This window comes from Penaeus vannamei, chromosome 26 (genome assembly GCF_042767895.1).
Source record: "Penaeus vannamei isolate JL-2024 chromosome 26, ASM4276789v1, whole genome shotgun sequence".
NCBI classification, from domain to species: Eukaryota; Metazoa; Arthropoda; class Malacostraca; order Decapoda; family Penaeidae; genus Penaeus; species Penaeus vannamei.
In genome coordinates, this window is record NC_091574.1 from 27,233,526 (window position 1) to 27,248,525 (window position 15,000).

Consider the following 15,000-nt stretch of genomic DNA (forward strand, 5'->3'; position numbering starts at 1 on the left):
TCTGTTTTGCTGTGTGCAATGAGTTCTTTTTTTTGTGATCTGTTAGAAGTTATTTGTTCTGAGATACAACAGTCATAGGTTAGAATTTAAAAATGTGAAAATTGGATTGATAGAAATAAGCTAATAGTTATAGATGCAGATGTATGTACACATGTATAGAGATATTATTGATTTAATACTTATTTATAAAAAAAAATGTAATTATTACTTTTTAGATGGTTTTATGGAAAGGATTTACAAGCAAGAGAAAGTTTACACATTTTAAGTTTGTTTTCCTTCTACTTTACAAGTTTTTTCTTTCTATGGATTTGTGTGAGTGGTATTTTGCAAGGTAGCCTTTTGTTTTAAAGGTTAATTTTAAAGGTATCATACACTACAAGGGAAATCAATTAAAAGTAGTTCTACAGGAGGGACAAGAAAATGGAAATTTCTTGTCAGCATTTCTTTTGATTCTATGACTATTATTTTTGCTGTTTTACCTTTTATTTTTTTTAGTTTTGAGTGAATATACACTTCATGATGGCATGTTATATATATTTATTATTACATAAATACAGTTCACAGTCACAATTTTGTTTAATTACCTTTAGATTTATTGCTTTACATATAAAGGATATGTATTTATTTTGTATTACATTCACTAGAGGTGAGTTGTCTGCTTAGCTTTCTATGGTCAAAATTATAGCAAACAGAAGTAAGAAAGTTATCAGTATCTGTGATGTTTTAATATGATGTAAGAGCTTGCTCATTCATTCCCAGTCTGATAAAGGAAAGTAAAGCCATGAGAATCCCTATTCTTGGGGAAAGGTGTATTGCTGAGGTTGACGCTGCTGATGACCTACCGCTGCCCCCAATTGACCTAGAAACTGAGACAACTTGTTCTGTCTGTTGTAGGTCGAGGGTATGGAGCTAGGCTGGCTTGGGGGCACTGAGGTGCCTAGGTGCCATCTCTGCCCAGTGATTTGTGGTTCGCCCACCGAGTTACAGCGGCACGTCATGACCCACACTGGGGAGAAGCCGTTTTCTTGCCAATTCTGCTCCCACCGCACGGCTCGCAAGTACAACCTGAAGATGCACATGAGAGACGTACATGGAGTGGCCCTCGAGCGCATTTTTACCAGATACTGAGGCGTATTGCACCCCCCACCCCCCCACTCCCCATGGTAGAGGAGGGAGAGACTTTCCTGAGTTGGATGAATATGAAGGCATGGGGTGCCTGGAAACGAGGGAGAAGGCACGAGGCAGGAAATGTGCTCTTGTGAATGTGTGTTTGTCAAGCCTTTGGAAGTGTGCACGCGCATGTCCACAGGTCGTCATAAGTATTCGCAATTTCTGTTCTTAGTATCCTGTTGTTTATTCAGTTTAGAGATGACTCCATGTTGAGAGTACGTTGCTACTCGAGGTAAAAGTTGTAAAATTCCTAGACATGTACAGCCTAGAGATAGGTAGGCTTAGCAGGTGGATCATATTTTATCACATTTCTTTATCAAGAGATTGCACAAGATTCCAGTCATTATATAAGTTGGATGCAGTTGATTATTGGCAGTGCAAGTATACTAAAAGAGATGTTTGGATGTTTGTATAGCCGTTGAATACAAAGAACTTTTATGTAATGATACGTGTATTTTTTGTCACACAACTCATAGTTCCTTTTCTTTGTTACTTTACATATACAGAGTTCAGGTAATTGTTGTATCCAGTTAACTGACATTTGTTTATTTTCACACTGGCTGCTGCCTTACATAATATATGTACATAAGAATACATGTACATACACATGCACATAAACTCATACCCACACTCACTCACTCAGTCTCTCTCTCTCTCTCTCTCTCTCTCTCTCTCTCTCTCTCTCTCTCTCTCTCTCTCTCTCTCTCTCTCTCTCTCACACACACACACACACACACACACACACACACACACACACACACACACACACACACACACACACACACACGTTTATGTATTTATTTACACACTCTTTGATGAACATATTTGACAATTTGGAAAGGAAGTAGTGTCTGCTAGAGGAACACTGTAAGGACCTTGTGCTTGTTAACCTAAGAACAGATGAGACGCAAAAGATGCCATGCGGGGGCGGGGAGGGGAGGGGAGGAGAGGGGAGGTGGCCCTGGAGAGGAGGGGAGAGGTGGGCGTGGCAGGCAGTAACGGTGCGTGTTTCCTCTTGTAGGCGGCATCCCCGGTGTGGACTCACCATCATGACCTGTTCCCCGGCGCGGGCCTTCCGTCGCTCCCGCACCACCTGCCCCGCGTGGCCAGGGTGCCCTCGGGGGATGGGAGCGCGCCGGGACTCCCCCTGGGCCAGGGCTTCCGGCACGCGGCCCCGCAGTGTTCTATCTGCTACAAGACCTTCATGCAGAAGAGCGATCTGACGAGGCACATGCGCATCCACACGGGAGAGAAGCCTTACATTTGCCACCTCTGTCCCTATCGAGGGAATCAGTCGACGCATCTAAAGAAACACTTGTACCTGGTCCACAAAGTAGACGGTTCCTGCAGCCAGCCGCCAGGGAAGGCCTTTCCATGATTTACGGTCTTATAGTACAATTGCCAGGCGTGGGTTGGGCGGGATGTGAGGTCAAGGCCGAATCGAGTGTGTTGTCTTGCCCGAGAAAAGAACCACCCAGCCAATACAAGGTACAAAAGAAGGTAAAAAGTTCTTGAGACTGAGAAAGCCGGTAAATTGTAAGTTAACTAAGTCTTGAGTCAGCGAACCCTTCCCCCTGACACGTGAGCAGCTCAGTAGGTCCCGAATGCGAGGCAGCACGGCTAAGACGAACTCTCTCTTCTCTTCTAGGGATGGACGTCCAAAGAAAGACTCTCAAGTGGTGCCGTCAGCATCGCAGGCCCCTTGCTTGATACAGAATATCCCCAAGAAAGAGCCACCTTATCCCAGGCTTCCTCCCTCTCTGTAGAGGCCGTTGCTCCTGGCCAGAGCTTTTCCTCCCTAAGTCTTGCCGATCAGAGGGGACACACTTGCCCGTTTTGTGGGAAGAGTTTCATTAAAAAGTTCAACCTTACCACTCACATCCGCATCCACACGGGGGAGCGCCCCTATGCCTGTCCCAAGTGTTGGTACCGTGCCAATCAGCGATCGCACCTGAAAGCACACGTCGTCGCTGTGCATAAAGGAGAAAGCTGCTGAGCATTGGGCAGGATAGACCTGTATATAATTAAAACCTGTGCGACCTTACCTGTATAGAGAAACTGTAATTTGGTGCTATGTATTGTCAATTGCTTGTAAGTGATTGATGGGCGAAAAGAGAGCGTGAGAGCGAGAGTGCGAACCATTGAATCCCTCCCTCCCTCCCTTAATGAGTTACTCATGTGTTTTGTGGCCCTTCATACCTTGCAGAACGAGGGGAGCCGCAACAACTGAGACTTGTTTCTTTCTTTATAGGGCAGAGGGTCGGTGCTCATGTCAGACCGCTCATCTCCGCTCCTTCCTCCTCCTCCCTCTGCTCACACTCACCTCCGACACTACCATCGCGTCACGTCACGTCTGGGAGAAAGCCCGCACTTGGTTACCGCCCCCAGCAGTATTCTCCAGCAGAGCTCCTCCTCTTCCTCCTCCTGTTCCTCGCCCTCGTCCTCTTCCTCCGCCATGACTAGAGGGTTGTTAGCGAGTGGAGGGGGAGGGCTGGTCAGAGAAGGGAACACGTACGAGATAGCACTTGATGTGAGGCAGTCGAGCCTGACGGGAGGCTCTTGCCAGGCTCTGGCCTTGTCGGATCACTTCAGACTGCCGGGGACTTGGCCCGAGAACGTTAGCAAAGAGTCTCCTTCGTATGACCTGAGTTCCCTTCAGGGCAAGGGTCGAGGTCGGGTGTGCGATCACTGTGGGAAGGTCTTTCAGTTTACCAATGACCTGCGCAAACATATCCGAACACACACGGGAGAAAAACCTTACAAGTGTCCGTACTGTAGTTACTGCGCCACCCAGAAGGTTCACCTGCGTGGCCATATTGTGAGGAGACATGGACCTGCGCCTTCTCTGAGTCAAGATGGGTAGACCAAAAAAAAAAGAGATAAAAATTACTTATGCTTTGAGAGAGAGTACCTCAGATTTTGATGGCTGTGTGGTAACATTGGATGAGCGATCGGGACCACTGAGAGGATATTTTTTTTCCTTATAGGGCGTGCTGGCAGGTACCATGGTAGGCGTAGACATGAGTGGCCTCGTCCCTCGTCCGGACACCCACACGCTACGCTACAAGGCTCAAGACCATCTGGGAAGAACGCTTTATGGATGTCGTATTTGTGCGAAAACCTTCTTCTACGCCGGGGATTGGCGCAAGCACATACGAACGCACACCGGCGAGAAACCGTTCGAGTGCCCCATTTGCCATTACCGAGCTGCCCAGAGAGCCAATCTCAAGAGACACATTCTGCGCAAGCACCAGTTTCAGTCGCCGCATCCCGTGGCCTCTTGACTCGGTGTCTCCCGTGTCGAGAAGGAGTGAGAGATCTCGTAGACGAGTTGACTGTCAGTGATGTATGATAAGAAAGTGCCGCGGCCTGTGATATGGTGGACGACGGCAGAAGGAAGAGGAGGAGGGAGTGGCGATTGCAAGGAGGGCGGTGCAAAGGGAAGGGGGGAAAGAAGGGAAAGGGGAGGGAGATCAGTAGAGTGGGGGTCACTCAAGTCAGGGAGGGAAGTGTATCCATTGGGTATGCCTGGTGCTAAGTCATTATGTTTTAAGGTTGTAAAGACAAAAGCAAGAGAAAAAGCAACAGGACTTTCTGTGAGCCGAGATTGACATCCCCAATGTGTTGCTTTCTGTTGTAGAGCTGGCTGGGAGTATTCGGGGTTCCGCTCGTAGGGCGAGAGAGTGGCAGGCTGTATGGTGGGATGAGCAGTGCATGCCAGCGGCTCGAAGCGGAGTCTGGAGGCAGGCGTGGCGGAGGCGCGAGTCCCGCGTTGTTCGCGGGGGAGAAGGCCCTCTGCGGCGGCGTCGGCGGCGTGGCCCACGGGAGGTTCAGCTGCGACTTTTGTGACAAGAAGTTCAGCCACAAGAGCGACCTCACCAAGCACCGGCGGACGCACACGGGGGAGAAACCCTACCAGTGTCTGCTGTGCCCGTACCGTGCCACGCAGTCGTCGCACGTGCGGCGGCACGCGCGTTTCTTGCACGGCCAAGACGTGTACGAGTATAATGCCGCCGCCGCCGCCGCCAGCGCCGCTTCCACGCCCTGACCTTTAAGATGAGCAAATTAAATTCTCATAGCTCTTGAATAGTGCACTGATTTTTCTTTGCTTTATTATGTTTTTATTTGTTAGCTCTTAAGATATTTATTTTTTTGTAGTGATACTGAAATATAGTCCTGAGTTTGTTCAATACCTGTATATTTTTGTACATGTGCCAATAAATCTTATAAATGTTGACTGATTATTTCTTATGTCACAACCTGCAAGCAGAGGAAAACTCATGTCTGTAAAATGAATCCAAATGAATTTGTTATTGAGGATATTCGAAGTATAAAAAACATACATTGTCCATACAGTTTGTGAAAAGTCTGGAAACAAGAAACTAAACGTTACAACTTTTCACACACAAAACACGCACACTTTTTCTTTTTTTTCTTTCGTTCTCTTTTGTGTCCCTCTCTATCGCGCGCGCGCGCGCGCTTACACACACACACACACACACACACACACACACACACACACACACACACACACACACACACACACACACACACACACACACACGTACGTACGTTCCTACGTATACACATCCGCAAACAAATGCAGAACGTACATGATGCAAACATTCGAGTGTTGGATGAACATGCTATTTATTGATATCGAAAGATGCAACACTGCCCTGGAGAATATAGTCTAGAAAACGGACTCCAATAACTTGGCTGCAAAGAAAATGATGGAGGGATTAGTCTTATTACAATGGAATACAAAAACGCCCGAAAATATTTGACGTCTTGAAAAAGGACTTCATTGGACATCGACGTTGAGCTTAGACGAGACCGACCGACTTTCTTGCTGGAATGGGATGACGTGTGACTGACGGGAATGCTTGGGGGGAGGGGAGGGGTGGCAGCTGCCGAGGGCGAGGCGGGGATGCCGTGGGCGCCCTGCTGCGGTGAGCGAGTGAGGCGAGAGGGCGGACGGACGGACGGCGGCCTGAATGCTGTTTCTCTTCTAGGCAGCTGCTGCTCTCCTCCTGGAAGGTCCGGCAGAGGAGAGCGAGTGCGAGGTTCAGGTGTTGTCGCCAGTCGCTCCTCTCCGGCCCCCGCACCTGCACCAGCAGCACCACCACCGCCACCACCACCCTCAGGGAACTGCGCCTCACCCCTTCCACCAGCAGCAGGCGCAGTACCCCCAGCAGCAGCCCCAACACCTGGCCGTGTCGCACCCTCAGCCGCTGGGCCAGCAGCGCCTGGGGCCCGTGTACCCGTGCCCTTACTGCGGCAAGACCTTCGACCGGCCCTCGCACCGCGACCGCCACGTGCGCACCCACACGGGGGAGAAGCCCTACCGGTGTCCGGTGTGCTCGCACTCCTCCAGCCTCAAGGAGAACCTCAAGGCTCACATCCTCCTCAAACACCCAGGTTGTGACCCTGGCGTGCTGATGGCGCCGATGCCGCACAGATGAAGGTGAAGGCGCCCCCGCCGCTTGTCCGCTTCTGTTCCCGGCACTTGTCGCCCGGAGGCTTTCTGTCGAGGGCTGTGCGCTCGTCGGGGACCAGGTGATCTAAGACTTTAGTGTTTGGTGTATTTTGCTGTTAAGGGAAACAGGTGACCGCCTCGAAGGCGTCGCGGAAGAGTGGCAGGTCGATGGTGTACCTTAAGATTCGGTGGCCCGAGGGCGAGACACATCGGAGGCACGACTGCCAGCCCTGCAGTGCTCATGTGGCCTTTCTCTTGTTCTAGGGCGGCGTGGAATGGCTGGACTGTTCTTGGCCCATAGGGGATGAGGGGAGTAGGTCCCAGGCCTCCTCAGCGGCAATGTCCCTGCCAACACAGATGCCCCTTCCCTTGTCTTCCTCCTCCACTACCACCGCCTCCAGCTCCTCGGGCCCGTCCCTCAGGCTGGCCCTGGGCGGGATGTGTGGCCCCAGACCACCCCAGCCGCCGCCGCCGCCTTCGCAGCCTCCGCAGGCGCTGCTGCAGCCGCAGGGAAGCGTCCACCCTCCCACTGTTGGGCACGACCTGATCCAGCGCAAGGGGGGCGGCGATTACGTGTGCGGGTACTGCGGCAAGAACTTCGTGGCGCCGGCTTTCCTGCGGCGCCACATCCGAGCGCACACGGGGGAGAAGCCCTTCAAGTGCCCCCACTGCGACTTCCGGGCCACGCAGAAGGGCAACCTCAACAGCCACATCATCAACAGACACAACGCCCCGACCGTGTGATGAGCGGGCGGGGGCGCTGCTGGCCTTGATCAGGGCAGGCACGGGGTGGCTCCGCGGCGGGGGGTGTCGCCGCCCGCATTTGTCTCTTGCTCGGCATTCATATAGTTTTTGTTTTTTATCCTTTGTATGATCCTGTCATTGTGCTGTTATTTTCATTATTAATATTATTATTATTTTATAATTTCCTTTACACGAGAACCGTTGTTATTATGGGCCGGTGATTGGCAGTAGAGAAAATGCCCGGGAAGTTATATGCATTCATAGGTCTTTTACGCAAGAAATGATTAATCAACGGGGAGGTGCAATGCGTCTCGTGGGCTGGGGGTGGGGGGATGATGACAAGAAAGCTTCAATTGTTCCTATTTTTTTCTTAGTCAGAGTTAATGTTTAGGTTGAAATGATGCCAAAGATATCTTTACGTTTTGTATGAAGAGCTGTTTAGGATTGATTATAGAGCTTCACACAATAATTTTCATATCATGAATCCTTCAGATGTGTAGCATTGGTTGATAGTATTCCTTACTATGAGTTGTACTCTTGATTAATATACATAATATTTTTATCTACCTGTTTTGATATATTATCCCCCTTTGCTGCGTGTTTGCTTGTGAATGAGTGCATGAACATGACATTAGTGCATTGCGCCAGGTCTTACACTGGCCCAATGAAGGAGAACATTCAATAAATCTAAAACTTCTTGAAAAAATAGTAATCTTGCATAGCCTCTCCCCCTTCCCCCTCCCTCCCCCTCCCACCCCTTCATCCGTGGCCCCCGGGCTGCGCCTTGAAGGGCCCAGGGAGCAGGGCTCGGGGGCGTGTGTGGCGCCTTGGGGGGCGGTGTGAGGAGCCAGCAGTGACGGGGCGGTTTCTCGTTTTCTAGGCGGTGGGCTGCGGTGTTGATGTCACGGGTGGTGGCGGCTCTGAAGGTGGTGATGGAGGCAGTCTTGAGGAGATCCTCATGCGGGCTCTCCCTCCGGGGATGCAGGCCGCGGCCGGGGGCGTCGGGGTGCCGCCCGGCGCCGCCCCTTTCCATCCCCCACCCGTGGCCTACCGGCAGTCCGGGGGCCACCACCCCCTCCCCGCGAGCGTCGGGGGCCCGCCGCCTCCCCCGCCTGCGTCTGGGCCTAGTAAGCGGTGCTATTGGTGCCACCTGTGCAAGCGGGAGTTCCCGTTCCCCTCCAAGCTGAACGAGCACATGCGCACGCACACGGGCGAGAAGCCGTTCGCGTGCCCCCTGTGCCCCTTTCGGACCTCCCTCAAGTGGAACCTCAAGTCGCACATGCTGAGGCACCAGGACTCGCTGGGCGTCTCGCGGCCGCAGACCTGAGGCAGGGAGGGACCTCGGCTCCTGCCATTGATTGCAGGAGAGGGAGGGGAAGGGGGAGGGCCAGAGGGGGGGGCGCGGCGATGGTGGCGGTGGCGGGGCCCGGAGCGACGCCTCGCATGGTGCTATGGTGTGTAAATGCACGCGGATGAGAGGAGAGAGAGAGTGTGAGTGCGTTTCACCCTTTCCAGTCACCCATTAGCTCGTACTGTCACAATTCATTTATTCATACTCATAATGTATATACGTTTAATGTGAAGAATGTATGATAGGTGGGTGACCTTGTGAAAACGAAAGGCCTGAAGTTGTTTTTTTCTTTCTTTTTGAAGGAGTAATTGTTCCTTTTATACAATGCCGCGACACAGGCCTCTCTTTTTGTGGTCATACTGTTTGCAAAGAGACCAAATAAAGAAAAAAATATGGTTTATGAAATGTCTTAATTACAATGTATATGTTTTCTGAACTTTTATTTCCGAGTGTCGCGCTGCAGATAGAATTCTGAATAAATATTTTGTCAATAAAAAAATGTTTTTATAATCACCCAAAATGAATATCCAAACTACGTTTGAACACCGGATTGGTTGAGATCTTTATATCATTTTAATTTTTTATTATTTGGTTTTTAACACCTGTCATTGGTAACAAATGCTTGACTGTCTTTCAGTCTCTGCTCGGACTGACAGTGACCTTCGAACACCATGACAAAGTACTGGAGAAAGCACTTAATTACACACATTAAAGGAGTAAATGAACAAATGAATAAATTGCCATAAAAATTAGATGTGGGAGACATGGCTTTGGAAAAAAATGTAGCGTTCCTGAAGACCAAAAGGGTGGAGTGAAGCCAGAAGCAGATGTGTTAGCAGCATGTATCCTGTATGTGAGGTACATGTGGGTAGTGTGGCTGGCTGTTAAGTCACGCACGCACGCACGCACGCCTGGTGGGTAGAGCAGCGTGGGCAGCATGCGGCACATGGGATGAGGGGGCACAGGTGCAGCCAGCCATCACCAGTAGCTCAGCACGTGGATCAACCTGCATTTCCCTACTTGCAGGAGGTTGTCGCGCGCCACCAGCACACCGTGGCCAACTTCAAACACTGGATAAGTGACGCCCTGGGCAGGCTGCAGGCGGCCCACCTCAGCCCCCCCGCCCTGCTAAAGCTCAACCCCCTCTTGGGCAGCGCCGCCAGCCCCGCCCTCAGCGTGGCGTGGGTCGAGCCGCCCGCCGCCCCCGCCTCCGCCTCCAGGCAGAGAAGACCCGCCTCCACCCCCGGGCCCTCCCGCTCCCCCACCTCCTCCTCCTCCTCCTCTACCTACCCCTCGGAGCTGCCCGGGGAGAGAAAGGCCAGCCAGCAGCACGTGTGCCCCCAGTGTAGCGACACCTTCCCCCTGCCCGTCATGCTGGCCATGCACTCGCTCAACCACGTGGAGGAGCGGCCCTTCACCTGCCCCTACCCGAGCTGCCACTACAACTCCGTCATGCGGGGCAACGTGAAGCGCCACATCCGCATCTCCCACTCGCACCACACCTTCCCGGGATAAGTCCGCCGGGCAGCGCGGCCACGGGCTCTCGCCGTCAGACACTCGCGCCCACATCACGCCCGCGGCCGGCGCCAGGCTAGGCTGTGCGCGAAAGCGAGGCTCCCAGTGTGAATGCAAAACTCGTGATAACTTTGTTGAGTGATTGCTTTCGTTTTGTTACAAGAATAATGTATACTTGAGCATCGCCCGCCGAAGGGTGTGCTCTGGATGCAGTGTGAAAGGGAATGGGGGGCAAGTGAGATTTATTAAGCTAGCTAGGAGTGACTGCTGCGTTGGTGATGATGTGCAGCGATAGGCCTGTATCTGTGTTTTTTTAATTAACAGACGCGAAGGCGTTTAATAACGGAATTCTTAGTCATTTATGCTTTACTCTCAGATCATTCTGATATTTTGGTGTAACCATAATATAGTGTATATTTGTTATTTGATTTTTTTCATACCCGTGCGAAAAAATATAAAGTTAACGATAATAATCGCAAATGAAGTAGCGTGGGCGCAAGGGGCTTTAGTGTTCCCGAGACATTCCCGGTGGATTCCTAAGGAATAGTCCGGAGCATTGTTGAGGGATCCCCAGAGGGCAAGGCTTGACTGACCCACAGCGAGTAGTCTTAACTTCCGTCACGGACCAAAGCTGTGGCTCGGAGCGGTGTGAAGAAGCTGCTGGGGGAGGAAGGAAGGGAGAGGGGGGGAAGGAGAGAGAGGAGAGGGGAGGGGAGAGAAGATGATGTTAATTGTGTGTGGCAGTGAGAGATAAACTACCTTCCCAGCCTGCTGAGTCTTGCATGTTTGCCTCTTACAGGGTGGCGGCTGGCCGGGAAGGACGTCCGCTCTCCCTGTAAGTCGCGTGGGCGGTGTCCCTGGAGGGTATAGCCGCCTCCCTGGCCCCCCTCAGGAGGGCTCGAGCATGTACAGTATCCTGGGCACAAACTCCGGAGGGCCAAACGCCCCCCACCCCGTCAGGGCTAGGTCCGTTACGTGGACAAAGCGGAGCTCGGGCAACTCCGTGTGTCCCTTATGTCTGAAGGACTTCATGTACCCGTCGGCCATGGTGCTGCACATGAGGACCCACACGGGGGAGAAGCCCTTCACGTGCCCGTACCCGCAGTGTGACTACAGGTCCACCAGGAAAGGCAACCTGAAACGCCACGCCAGCACCCACGGCGAGGTCTTCGCTGCCAGCATCGAGTTTTAGGCCTAAGCGACCCTCTCCCGCCCCGCCCGCCCGTCCGCCATCCCCCCCTCCCCTTCCCCTTCCCCTTCCCCTTCCCCTTCCCCTTCCCCCTCCCCCTCCCCTTCCCCTTCCCCCTCCCCCTCCCCCTCCCGCGTCCCAACCCCGCGCGACGCCATCCGCTGTGATGACCGTGTGTTGTAGAGGTGATGATGGGTGGTGAGGTAACATGACAGACTGTGTTGGGGTTAGCCAGAAGTAAAGTAGTTAATGTGTGAGCGAGCTGGGGTTCAGTGTCGGGAAGCTGACTCGGATTTACCCCTTGCAGGAGGACTCGCGGGTACCGAGCAGCTCGTGGGCGAAATACGCCGGTGTAGACAGTAGCGGCGACCCCAGACCACGAGACGGAGTGGGCGGTGGTGGGAGCATGTGGGCGGCGCCGCTCCCGGGGGCTCTGGTGCCCGCCCCCCCACCACGCCCGGAGGGGGGCCTTGACAACAGTAGCTTGCGTCCTCACGTGTGTCAGTATTGTGGCTATTCCTTTTGTCGCCCCTCGCAGCTCGCGACTCATATTAGGATTCACACGGGAGAGAAACCGTACCGTTGCACCGTGTGCTCGTATAGCGCGGCGCAGAAGGGCAACATGCGCAGGCACATGCATCTCGTTCACGGTATTGTGGTGGAGTCGAACTTCGCCCCGAGTAGCCTCGGCGCTCCCAAGGAGACGCCTTAGCGCGAGGGGCGAACGCGTCCATGCTCTCGTGTCTATCTTGTTCCTGCTCTTGCTGTTTGTCTCTGCCTCTCCTGTGGTGGTGGAGGCTGCAGTGTGTGCCTGCTTGTGGCTGCTTGTTAGTGGGTTAGGTGTGCACACAGCTGACTATGCTGAGAGAGAGGCTGTGCTTGACTCTGGCCTGTTTTGTCTCTTGTAGGGCGTGGGCGGCTACCGAAGCGGCGTGGCCCTGGGGCTGATGGCGCAAGCCATGTCCCGCCTGTACATGACCCACGCAGGAGCAGCAGCACCTGGCGAGGCTCCCGACCTCTCGCCCTTCTCCACAGAGCCTCCAGCCCACCACGTGCCCCACAGCTGCAAGTTCTGCGGCAAGCTGTGCGACACGCCTTCGCAGCTGGCCATCCACCTGAGGGCGCACACGGGAGAGAGGCCTTTTTGCTGTCCGCACTGCGACTATCGGGCCACGCAGAAGCACCACGTAAAGAGCCACCTGCAGAGAAGACACAAAGAGCTCGTCCAGGACCCCGAGGCTCACCTCGCCGCGCAGCCTAGGTTATAAGTGCCAGGTTGGGTGGAGGAAACTAGTCGCAGATTAGCCTTGGGGGGCCACTGACTTTGCACAGTAGGGACACGAGGCTGGTAGCAGGAGCAACGGCAGCAGCAGCGTGGTGGTGATGTTCCTTCTCTCTGTTCTAGGTGGGTCCTGGAGGCGGTGTTTGGTCACACGGCCTAGTTCCAGCCAACCCTCCAGCCTCCAGGCTCAGCGGACACCTGATGTGTGCTGTGTGTGGCAAAGTATTCCCCAAGAGTTCTGAACTGCAGCGGCACCTCAGGATCCACACGGGGGAGAGGCCGTATGCCTGCCCCGTGTGCCCCTACCGCGCCGTGCAGGCCACGCACGTCAAGTCGCACGTTGCGCGCCGCCACCCGCACCACAACCCGTCGGCGCTGCAGAACTTTGACTGAGCGGCGGAACGCGTGTGTGGGGGACACTGCATTGCTGAACTTGTCATAGTCTTAACAGAGAGAGGATCTTTGAGATTAAATGAGAGAAAGTAATACATGTTAAGAATAAGAGTGTTCTAGAGTGGGTGAAGAAACTCCCTTCTCACCCATGTTCTCTGTTCTCTCCCTGTAGGTGTGTGAGGGCGGTGGTGGGCGGTGGGTGCGCTCCTTCCAGGGCAATGTCGCCCTGCCAGCCATCAGGTGGGATCGCACTTGTCCTGTGTGTAAGAGAGTGTTTGCACGTCCTGCTGAGCTCACCCGCCACCTCCGCACCCACACGGGGGAGAGGCCGTACCAGTGCCCGCTGTGCGGCTACCGCGGCACACAGGCCGTGCACCTCAAGGCCCACCTGTTACGCCGACACTTTGTACCAAACCAGGCCCCCCTTGCCACCCAGTGACTCACTGCCCACACTCAAAGCAAACAAATCTGTTAAGTTTAGGAGAGGTGTCGCTGGCTGGCGCCCTCGTCCCGCATGGTTGAAGGAGTTATGACGCGGTGCTTGTCTCGTTCTAGGTACATGGGGGCCTAGGGAGTGAGGTGTGGGCAGGACCTGTAGTCAGGAGTGAGCCACTGTTACGATGGGACCGCATCTGTCACATTTGTGGGAAGGGCTTCAGGAGGCCCGCTGAGCTCCGTCGCCACCAGCGGATCCACACCGGGGAGAAGCCATACACGTGCTCTATGTGTCCGTACAGGGCGGCCCAGGCGGTGCAGCTGCGATGCCACGTGTCGCGGCGCCACCCACAGCTGGTTCCCGCCACCACTACCTCTGCCACAACCTCCTCCTCCTCCTCCGCAGCCCCCACCTCCGGGCCAGACTTCCCCCCATCGGGCGGGCCGTCGTGGTAACCCATTATCTAGCCTGCGTTACACCTCACCTCTCCTGTCTCCCTCCCGTAGGTGTTTTCCCAGCTGGGTGGCCCAAGCGGAGGCCCAAGCGGAGGCATGGCCACTGCTTGGACCGGAGGGATTGGCATGCTGGCCGGCCTGCGCTGGGACCGCACCTGCTGCCTGTGCGGAAGAACGTTCATGCGGCCGGCGGAACTGACCCGCCACATGCGCTCGCACACGGGGGAGAAGCCGTACGCGTGCCACCTGTGTCCGTGGCGGGGCTCGCAAACGTGGCACCTCAAAAACCACCTGGCGCGGGTGCACCTGGTGACCAACGCGGGCGGCGGGGCGCAGAATCAGTAATAACATAGAGAATCTATATAAAAACAGAGTTATATATATACATAAAGGAATTTAAAAGACGCCACAGTAGTTGTGGTTTAGACTATTACTGTGATGAGAGATGAGTGAACAGTGTCACACACGTAGAAGTTATGGCGGTACACTGGGTACTGCGCCGCCATATTACATACCTCATTATCGGATGAAGCAGCTGTGTAATAAGCTAATACTGCTCCTCATTATTATTATTATTACATGTAAATAAAATTTGTATGATATGTGGCTTATATTTTCCCTTCGACACTTCTACACTTTATTTTGTTCTATTGAAGACAAATAATCACCATTTAAATCCATTGTGATTACGATATTGAAACACTTCACCGGTGAAACAATGATTTATGAAACAAAACTGAATAAAGAGGAAATGAGCAAAAGGGAAACATAAAAAAAACGAAAAATGGTAATGTGGAAAGAGATACAAATAAGCACTTAAAACATTTGATTCATGAGATATTAGCATGGACACGATTAGGTTGGAGTTGAGACACTATTCCTCTCTCTCTCTCTCTCTCTCTCTCTCTCTCTCTCTCTCTCTCTCTCTCTCTCTCTCTCTCTCTCTCTCTCTCTCCCTCTCTCTCTCTCTCTCTCTCTTCCTCTCC

The 15,000-nt window shown here is 53.1% G+C and overlaps 5 protein-coding genes across 5 annotated transcripts; all 5 read left to right on the forward strand.

The window, feature by feature from the left end:
• Window positions 1-1,207: 1,207 nt before the first annotated feature.
• LOC113809884 (zinc finger protein 570) lies at window positions 1,208-3,166 on the forward strand. The gene is made up of 4 exons (XM_070139823.1): window positions 1,208-1,258; window positions 1,362-1,385; window positions 2,192-2,503; window positions 2,819-3,166. The coding sequence occupies exons 1-4, from the start codon at window positions 1,208-1,210 to the stop codon at window positions 3,164-3,166; spliced, it is 735 nt and encodes a 244-aa protein (XP_069995924.1).
• Window positions 2,549-5,405, forward strand: LOC113809907 (zinc finger protein 296). Its single transcript, XM_070139613.1, has one exon. It carries the CDS (start codon window positions 3,440-3,442, stop codon window positions 4,031-4,033), a length of 594 nt encoding a protein of 197 aa, XP_069995714.1. The 5' UTR covers window positions 2,549-3,439; the 3' UTR covers window positions 4,034-5,405.
• On the forward strand, window positions 4,874-5,405 carry LOC138866540 (zinc finger and SCAN domain-containing protein 16-like). Its single transcript, XM_070139614.1, has one exon. The coding sequence runs from the start codon at window positions 4,874-4,876 to the stop codon at window positions 5,216-5,218; it is 345 nt and encodes a 114-aa protein (XP_069995715.1). The 3' UTR covers window positions 5,219-5,405.
• A 137-nt stretch (window positions 5,406-5,542) lies between these two features.
• Window positions 5,543-14,115, forward strand: LOC113809886 (zinc finger and SCAN domain-containing protein 10-like). The gene is made up of 9 exons (XM_070139825.1): window positions 5,543-7,387; window positions 8,274-8,717; window positions 9,382-9,423; window positions 9,771-10,208; window positions 11,059-11,444; window positions 11,722-12,106; window positions 12,357-12,635; window positions 12,854-13,069; window positions 13,296-14,115. The coding sequence occupies exons 1-9, from the start codon at window positions 6,989-6,991 to the stop codon at window positions 13,560-13,562; spliced, it is 2,856 nt and encodes a 951-aa protein (XP_069995926.1). The 5' UTR covers window positions 5,543-6,988; the 3' UTR covers window positions 13,563-14,115.
• On the forward strand, window positions 6,101-6,635 carry LOC138866653 (zinc finger protein 444-like). Its single transcript, XM_070139824.1, has 2 exons — window positions 6,101-6,122; window positions 6,211-6,635. The coding sequence occupies exons 1-2, from the start codon at window positions 6,101-6,103 to the stop codon at window positions 6,633-6,635; spliced, it is 447 nt and encodes a 148-aa protein (XP_069995925.1).
• Window positions 14,116-15,000: the final 885 nt, after the last annotated feature.

Excerpts from the sequence above, each read along its gene's own strand:
- LOC113809886 (XM_070139825.1), top strand. The coding sequence starts at position 6,989 with ATGTCCCTGCCAACACAGATGCCCCTTCCCTTGTCTTCCTCCTCCACT. Across the intron at positions 12,107-12,356 it reads ATCTCGTTCACGGTATTGTG|GGCGTGGGCGGCTACCGAAG; the intron begins GTGGAGTCGAAC and ends TGTCTCTTGTAG. Across the intron at positions 12,636-12,853 it reads GGGCCACGCAGAAGCACCAC|GTGGGTCCTGGAGGCGGTGT; the intron begins GTAAAGAGCCAC and ends TCTCTGTTCTAG.
- LOC138866540 (XM_070139614.1), top strand. The coding sequence starts at position 4,874 with ATGAGCAGTGCATGCCAGCGGCTCGAAGCGGAGTCTGGAGGCAGGCGT.
- LOC113809884 (XM_070139823.1), top strand. The coding sequence starts at position 1,208 with ATGGGGTGCCTGGAAACGAGGGAGAAGGCACGAGGCAGGAAATGTGCT. Across the intron at positions 1,386-2,191 it reads GAGATGACTCCATGTTGAGA|GCGGCATCCCCGGTGTGGAC; the intron begins GTACGTTGCTAC and ends TTCCTCTTGTAG. Across the intron at positions 2,504-2,818 it reads ACTTGTACCTGGTCCACAAA|GGATGGACGTCCAAAGAAAG; the intron begins GTAGACGGTTCC and ends CTTCTCTTCTAG.
- LOC138866653 (XM_070139824.1), top strand. The coding sequence starts at position 6,101 with ATGCCGTGGGCGCCCTGCTGCG. Across the intron at positions 6,123-6,210 it reads GCCGTGGGCGCCCTGCTGCG|GTCCGGCAGAGGAGAGCGAG; the intron begins GTGAGCGAGTGA and ends TCCTCCTGGAAG.
- LOC113809907 (XM_070139613.1), top strand. The coding sequence starts at position 3,440 with ATGTCAGACCGCTCATCTCCGCTCCTTCCTCCTCCTCCCTCTGCTCAC.